The 8,545-nt window shown below is 47.4% G+C and overlaps 1 protein-coding gene across 1 annotated transcript; it reads right to left on the bottom strand.

Moving 5' to 3' along the window:
- Positions 1–512: 512 nt before the first annotated feature.
- On the bottom strand, positions 513–8,440 carry tmprss7 (transmembrane serine protease 7). Its single transcript, XM_084703228.1, has 18 exons — positions 8,079–8,440; positions 6,996–7,215; positions 6,689–6,819; positions 6,430–6,497; positions 5,643–5,836; positions 5,515–5,550; positions 5,096–5,324; positions 4,583–4,707; positions 4,335–4,447; positions 4,041–4,147; positions 3,728–3,864; positions 3,488–3,595; positions 3,216–3,323; positions 2,993–3,109; positions 2,094–2,289; positions 1,562–1,830; positions 1,215–1,351; positions 513–937 (listed from the first exon to the last, which is right to left on the bottom strand). Exons 1-18 carry the CDS (start codon positions 8,142–8,144, stop codon positions 779–781), a joined length of 2,520 nt encoding a protein of 839 aa, XP_084559354.1. The 5' UTR covers positions 8,145–8,440; the 3' UTR covers positions 513–778.
- Between the last annotated feature and the right edge of the window lie 105 nt (positions 8,441–8,545).

The raw sequence follows: 8,545 nt of genomic DNA on the forward strand, positions 1-8,545 counted from the left end.
CAGAATGCAGTGCGACACAATGGGACCACTATGAAAGGGTACAATCCACACAACCATCCGTGCGACAGATATTGTGGGCAAACTTATCCGCTGTGTAGGCAGCGTAGAAAAACCGAGAAGAACAAAAGACTGTTTGAGGCCACCATGTGTAAGGTAGTACATAAATGAGAAACTTGGCTGAGAGGCAGATCGATTCTCTACACAAGACACTAAATCTAGCCAGATAAGACAGAAATGTAACAACATGAATATACTCTTTGTGATAAGATATGTGATCATTTACTATTAGTTATTAGTAAAGTTATGAGTAAATAATTGGTTAAGTTATAACTTTACTAATACAGTTGTGTATTAAAACAAATTAGCTGAATAGTATTAAACACATTGTTTGTTGACTGGATCTTACATGACGCAGGGAGAGGTAATTTAGATTAAAGAGATGGTATAATTTGATGAAGAACAAACAAGTTAATCTCTTTTTTTCACAGACTTTTAATGTTGAACTGATCTGACTAAACAATTGTAGAAATGACAGAGGCATCCTCGAACTCTTGGATGTTGTTATATATTTGACGATTACAGGGTAAAAGCAGTAATAACAAAATAGTTACCCATTGATGTTTTGTTTACACAGAAACTGGTACCGTACTTGGAACAAAACTGTCATCCAATTGTCTGTAGTGAGCCAGTGCAATATAACACAAGATTGTTACCACTTAAAAAATGATGAACACCAGGTAAAGCACTAGTTCATGGGGACAAAACGCGTGTGTCTGGGTCAGGTGACGTAGCTCTGAATCCAGGAGGTAAACTTGCTGACCCGGGTGTAGACACCTGGCAGGTTGGGTCTTCCACACCCCGCACCCCAACTCACGATGCCCATTAAGAACCAGCGGCCCCCGGGGGCCCTGCAGGAGAGAGGGCCCCCCGAGTCCCCCTGGAGGCGGAGCAAGGCACAACGTAAATAACACCCATAGACACACTACATGCACATCTGCTTAAAGAATATCGACACAGGGACGGCTAGGCCTAGTGGTTGGGACTTTCCTTGACATGGTACTTTGTTTACATTTGTCATGAAGATTTTTAAATAAAAAAGGTGAAAATATACTCTGTTATCATTACAGGCTTATTGAATTGAAGTGCCTATGCTGAGTATCAATGTCTTCTGAGGTGAAGTCCCCACTACTGAGGCACCGTGGCTGCACTCTCACCCGACAGGCATCCTGCTCCCCAGAGGGAACCCCGGCACACAGCATGCGGGGAGAGACTGGGCCGTAGCTCCTCTTACAGTCTCCCTGGCTCAGCACAGACACCTCCGCCTTCTGCAACACCGACGGCAGGACCTTGTCTGAGGCGAGACGAGAAAGGATTTGAACTTGGGGAGTGGAAAGAAGAAAGACGGTCTCTCAGAAATTCTTTCGAATCAAGATATTAGTGGAATAAAAAATAAATAAAAAAGACATTCAGATATAACAGTATCTGAATGTCTGTTTTTATAACAGTATTTGAATGTCTTTTTTTTATACAATTAGTATTTCTCAGCCTTTGTGTGTCTCACCGTCCTCAGAGCGATGACCCCAGCCGGTGACCCAACATCGGTGGGCCTTGGTGAGGGTCTGGGAGGGGGCGGGCAGGCAGACCGGCTGGACCAGGGGGGCGAGGGAGGGCGGCCAGGGCTTCTTCAGTTGCACGAGGGAGATGTCGTAGTCAAACGTGGCGGCGTTGTAGTACTCATGCACTACGATGCGCCGGATCTCTGCTACGTGCCTGGCGCTGCCCTGCGTCAACATGCCTATGTAGACGCTCCACTGGCGCAGTTCGGACAGCCTGGCAGGGTCAGAGGTCAAAGGTCAGGGACAACACACCCTTACATGTGAGGGAGGTCACAGTGTCAAGATAAAGATTATTTGTTTCTGGGGGTTTTTTCCACACAATGTGGTTGAATGTAGAATGTCAAGGGCCGCGTTTCCCAGATTCCTCAAGAAGCGTTCTTAGAACGTTCCTAAGAAGCTCTTAGCGTTAAGAGCATCTTAACAAATCTGGGAAACGCGGCCAAGATCTGTCAAGTGCAACATTTCTGGTAAGCTAACCTGTCCTTGCCGAAACAGTGGGCAGCTGAGATGAGCCAATCAGACGACAGGATTGAGGCACCGCAGTACAAGTGACCAGCAAAGTGAAGGCTGACCTGCCATGGCCACTCCCCTTCCAGAGCATTGACTCCGCCCACCACCCTCTCTTGACCAGAGGTCGAGACCAGTCTCTTCACAGGTGAAGGGAATCCACAGTCTAAGGTGCACAAACATCACGTCTGTGTCACAACATGTTAATTATTGTCCTTCATCTGTATAAATATGAATAGCCTGTATACATTTACATTTCGTCATTTAGCAGACACTCTTATCCAGAGCGACTTACAGTAAGGACAGGGACATTCCCCCGAGGCAAGTAGGGTGAAGTGCCCAAGGACACAATGTAATTTGGCACGACCGGGAATTGATCCGGAAACCTTCTGATTACTATCCCGATTCCCTAACTGCTCAGCCACCTGACTCCCTCGTATATAGTGTGTGTGTTTATATATCTGAGCGTGAGTGTGTGTGTGTAGGCTATACTTTGTGCATGTGCACTAGCAGTGCTGAGTCACAACTTTGAAAGACAGGTTAGCTCTAGACTTATTAAAATTATCAGACCATGATCAAAGCCTGGCATTCTCCCACAGCACTCTGACCATGTCATAATAACAGCAACCACAGACGGCCATTCCTGAAGGGTCAAACCAGCTACACAGGTCACTGAGTCCCAGCCAGGACAGACTGAAACCACAGTATACTCCTCTAACCCACGCACGCGCATACGCACACATGGGGGCAATTTAGTTTCCCAGAAAACAGATCACGGTTGAAGTAAGCAAACTCTTAACTATGGCAGAACACTTTGGAATAGTTTAATGGAGGTAGATGCATGTGGTGAGATATGGACAAGGACCCACCACAGTTGTTCTCGTCGCTGTTGTCCAGACAGTCAGAGAGTCCGTCACACCTGGCGTTCTTCTTCAGTATGCAGGAACCACTGGCACACCTGTAGCGGATCTCAGAGCAGCTGGTCTCTATGACACACCAGAGAGAAAAAACACACACACACGTCTTGTTATGTACAGAAATGCAACCACACACACACACGGAATAGGAGGAATGGATTTTGTTGAAACGTACCCAGAGTGCAGTTGGTTTCATCCCTGCCATCTATGCAGTCTTTCTCCCCGTTGCACACATAGAGAGGGTGCACAGGGCTGGTGCCCCCACAGTTCTTTAAAGGACTGGCTGAAAGACAAATCATCGTATAAGCATTAATCCTCCAAACATTTCATTAGAAAAAAAACAAAACAAAAACATAAAAACCCAGATTCAGTCACAGAAGAGCTGACGGAGAACGACTCATCACTGGATCTCCAGGTCATTAAAACTCCTCCTATACGGTTACGCACAGCAGAAAACCTCGTCGCTCTCATCCTGGCAGTCGTTCAAGCCGTCGCAGCGCCGGCTCTTCTCCACACACAGTCCTGTGGAGCACAGGAAGGACCTCTCCGGGCAGGCTGGGAGCCAGGAGGGGAGTCGGGGGGTGGACAGAGTAACACAGGGGAGGGTTGAGGAATGAGAGTTAAAAAAACAAAAAAAACAACAGAGTAATGAGGGTGGAGGGAATGTAACAGAGAGTGAGGCCTCACGCTGGCTGATGTTGTAGCTGCTGTACTGGGCCTGGAAGGGCTGGGCGGAGGTGCGGGAGCTGCAGAGGAACTCCACCTCCGACGCAGGGTAGGCGATGCGGAACACTGTAGAGTGACCTACGTAGCTGCCACAGAAACTAAGGGACGACGTCAGATGAAATCACGTACAGGCCAGCTAGGTGATCTCTCCTTTTATAGTAGACAGGTACGCACTGAATACCGCTAGCATGAGGACATATACACGTGTACCGACACTCCACAGACACTCCACACACACACACACACACACGCACACGCACGCGCACCAACTCACAGGTTCTCGTTGACCTTCCACCAGCCATGCTCACAGGCCTTCAGGTCCTTCTGGTTCAGTTCGTAGTTCTCAAATTGCAAAGCCACGCCCAGAGCCCCGTTTGGAGTCTAACAACGCAAGTCAAGGTCAAAAGTATAGAAAACACCGAAAAATTCAGGATTTTGAAACACCCCCATGTGAACACTCTAACTAACTGCTTTGAAGATTTATACGTGTGTGTGTGTGTGTGTGAGCGTCCTCCTGTTTGGTTGAGTAGCTAGGAAAGCCGTGTATGACTTGAGGAATGTGTGCTACCTGAAACCTCCAGATGCAGGAGGACTGAGGGGGGAGCAGGCTGGGGTAGAAGGGGCTGAAGATGGGGCCCGTTGAGCCCGGCTCTAGATCTGTCTCAATGTGAGACACACACTCTGAAAGGGGCCGCGAAACACCACGAGAAACACGGTGAACCACACACAGACCTACTCACATGACCTATTAAAACACACACACACAGGGAATATAAATGAAGGCGTTTCCTCTGTAGGTTTTATAACGTGTCGTACCTTCTCCTTCGATAGCTTCGAAGTATCCTCTGAAGTTCTTGTTTCCTGCGGTCATCCTGAAGGACAGCAGCATGACGTTTGAGGAGGACACCAGGGAGATGGGTGTGGACAGCTGCTCACACAGCCTAGGAACACCCACACAGGGCAGCATTCAGAAGCAGCAGCGATTACAGATGATGGACAGTGAATGGACTCGTACAAGACACTGCACAGTTTAAACAAGCAGCCTAACAACCGCACAGTCCATTAGACCAAAGAGGCTTCCCTGAGACAGAAAGGCCAAACTGTCTCGAGGCGGGATACTCTACATACTGTACACACTCACCTGTGAACAGTACACTCAGTCCCCTGTCCTACACCTACACACACACACACACACACACGCACACACGCACACACACACCTCTCACCTGTGAACAGTACACTCAGTCCCGTGTCCCACACACACACACACACGCACGCACACACGCACACACACACACACGCACACACACACACACACACACCTCTCACCTGTGGAGAGTGCGCCCCCTCATGGGCAGCAGGGCGTCGTACACAGTGAGGGAGTCGCTCTCGCAGTCGCTGGGCTCAATGAGGAGGAAGGTGATGGTGAGGCGGATGAGTGAGCTGGGGGCCGAGGTCAGCTTGACGTGGCAGCTCAGACCCCCCCAGGACGAGTACACGTTCAGGGGCACCCTCTGACCCCCCAGGTTGGCATACAGCTTGTCCACACACTGGGAGCCTGGCAGGACGGGGGTGGGGGGGGGAGAGATGGGGACCATCTGAGATCTACACGCACACTGAACCCCCGGGACAGGATCACATTCCTATCTGTCGCTCATTATTCTTTGACATGTATAATCGTTTCTTTGTATTCTTAAAAATGAGACGTGTTAAGTTGCGGATGCGCAGCAGTCACGAGGAAAATCTACCTGCTGCAGTGGATGAATAATCCGAACGCAGAGCGGCTGTCGGGGAGACAAGTCATGATTTAGTCGAATGAGGTGGCATGACGACACACGGTGGTGGTGAGAACACACGAGCACGCGTCCTCACGCACCGTTGACAAGGATGGAGTCGATGTCGACCGGTAGGCTCATCAGGTAGCCTACGGACGACCTGTTCTGCATGCTGGTGTGTACAGAGTCCCTGAGGATGGCCCCAACACACTCCTCACACACCGCGGGGGTCTTCAGACGGGGAACCACAAACACCATCCAGAAATACACCAGGACGCCCCCCTTATTGTTGTTACTGGGGAGAGGGAGACACATTTGGAGTGGGCAAAACGAGGCGACAGCATGTTGCAACCTGCCACGGCCCACTCTTTTGTTGGTTCGTCGTGGTTTCATCAGTGGATGTTGGTTGCATAGATATATATATAAACACTAGATGTCTTACGGCGGAGTCGAGAACGTTCGCACATGACGGCCATCTTGCTACGGTCAACTTCCTCACCCATAACATTGGGTTGATGCTACATGGTCATTTTAAATGACCATAACCTGCTCAATTTTCAACCGACTTTTAAACGGTTTGGTTTGTTATCAACGTCAGAGATGTCGTTATGCCACTGCATACTTATGAATAATTATGTTTAGTTTATTGAATAGAAGTATGCAGTGGCATATCGACATCTCTGACGTTGATAACAAACCAAACCGTTTAAAAATCGGTTGAAAATTGAGCTAGTTATGGTCATTTAAAAAGTACATGTAGCATCAACACAATGCTATGGATGAGCGAGTTCACTGTAGCAAGATGGCCGCCATGTGCGAACGTTCTAAACTCCGTTGTCCGGCAACGCGGACGAGGCATGTGGTGTTTATATCTATGGTTGGTTGTACCTGAGGTCTGATATGAGAGCCTGACGGTAGAGTGTGGACACTGAGGAGGTCCTGTACACACTGCCCACCTGGTGGATGTCACAGCACATCAGCACAGGCCAGTAGAAGGAGGCCTTCTCAAACTACAGTAATCATTGCTTTTGTTTTTTATCATTGATCTCCAAGTTTTTAGTTCCTCCAGGTTGAGCATGAGCAGTGGTCAGGTGTGTGTGTGTGTGTGTGTGTGCGCACACGCAGTATGAGCTCCTCATTCACTTACCACATGCTGTATCTTGCTGGCCATTGAGACAAACTCATGGGATTCCGCGTGGCGGTACTCTGGTATAAATTCCACGTTGGCAACCCGAAACATTCCGGCAAAATACACACTGCTGTTACTCTCCCTGCGAACTGGGGTCACAACAAAACAAGAGTTGTTACATTTTAGTTTGTGACTTTGAAGAAGGATTATTTGAAGAAGACGGCAGCCAGTTCAACAGACATCCTAATAAGATGAAAGGGTTTGGTCTTGTTGGAAAGTGTGTGTGTGTGTGTGTGTGTGTGTGTGTGTGTGTGTGTGTACGTACATATGAAGACCCAGAGCAGGGACCACATGATGATCATCACCACAAACACCACCGCGGTGATGATGATAGCCAGGTACTGGAGGTTCCAGGTATGCCACAGCTGCCTGGGCTTCCGGGGTTTTCTGGCTGTCCTGGGCCTCCGTCTGCGCTGGTTGTACCTCTTACAGATCCTCTGCAGAGTGTGGTCCACCGTGGCCAGTTCCACCGACACATCCGCAACCTGAAGCGTCAAGGACAGAAGGAAGTAATGGATGTATGGATGGATGACATTGACAACTCAGGCCACAGAGTGAAACAGCTTCTAATTGTATATATGTTTGAGCTCCAAGCTATTTAATGTGAGAAACAGATTTTATAATGAATTTATGGTCATTTGTGATAAATACATTAACTGAACTGTCCTGCAAGCAGCACGTTTCTGTTCAATTATTTTTGAAGTCGGCTCATGGAAGGTGAAGCAAAGGTTTATGTTACAGGTACAAGGTCAAAAGGCAAACTATCCTTGGCTCCAACTGGATTGCACAAAGACTTGGGTGGCAAAATGGATATCAGATGCAGACTAGAGACCGTTAGGTTTTAGCCTACTCATAGGATGTCGGTTGGAAAAGGAATTTACAAGTAATCACAACTAGGTCAAGGGAATGGAAAGTATACTGGGTTTAATCAATATAAAGTGGAAGATGTTATCTTAAAAGAGCAGTCGATCATATAGTCACTGGTCAGTTCAGCTTCGAAGCTGCCACCGTTCGCTTGCTTATTGAGTTTCCCTGGCCGTAAATTATTCAGTCGCGTCCTTATCTCATCCTAAGTGGAATGTTCTATTCGAAAAACCGAACATTAATACGTTTTACTGATTTAAATACATTACTATTTTCATGTCTTAGAAAACAAAGTAAATTCAGGTACAATAATAAATAAATAAAATAATGCATGGCGTAATTTAGTTACAAAGCATTAGGCTACTCCTTCACCAGTTGCGTGATCATTTCGTTTACCCACATAATCAGACTTTGGAAAGTACACAATACTTAAAAACACATTTTAAAGAATGTCAGCATTGCGGAGTATATTGACCCTACTCACACTAGCAGTGTCCGACTGAGATACATCGCTGTTCGTCAGCTCGGTGTCCTCGCGCTCTGTCCCCATGACAGACACAGGGACACCACCGGACGTATTTATATCATCTAATCCTCCGATTCAGATTGACCCTTGCTGTTTTCATTGTCTTATATGGAAAATGCGAAGAGACAGCGTGTGCAGCGTTGAAATGGTCTAGGACACTTTACTTCCAGGGTTCAGGTACCAGGTGTGTGTGCGTAACTAGATCCATCCGCACAGGCGAGTGTAGCTCGGGTACTAGTTAGAAAGCACCAGAGCCATTGAAAACATTTTCTATGAGAAAATGACACTTTTCTGAGACTCTGGAACGCACGCGTCATGATGTTTTAGAAATCCACATCCTACAAATTCAAATCAAAAGAATTGAAGCCCAAATTCGGGCTCTTAAATTATAATACAGAATTATAAATATGTATGAGAGACAATAT

Source organism: Hypomesus nipponensis, chromosome 8 (assembly GCF_054491055.1).
Source record: "Hypomesus nipponensis isolate SF chromosome 8, ASM5449105v1, whole genome shotgun sequence".
Lineage (NCBI taxonomy): Eukaryota > Metazoa > Chordata > Actinopteri > Osmeriformes > Osmeridae > Hypomesus > Hypomesus nipponensis.

Excerpts from the sequence above, each read along its gene's own strand:
- tmprss7 (XM_084703228.1), bottom strand. The coding sequence starts at position 8,144 with ATGGGGACAGAGCGCGAGGACACCGAGCTGACGAACAGCGATGTATCT. Across the intron at positions 4,448-4,582 it reads CGAAGCTATCGAAGGAGAAG|AGTGTGTGTCTCACATTGAG; the intron begins GTACGACACGTT and ends GGCCCCTTTCAG. Across the intron at positions 3,596-3,727 it reads CAGCTACAACATCAGCCAGC|CCTGCCCGGAGAGGTCCTTC; the intron begins GTGAGGCCTCAC and ends CCTGGCTCCCAG.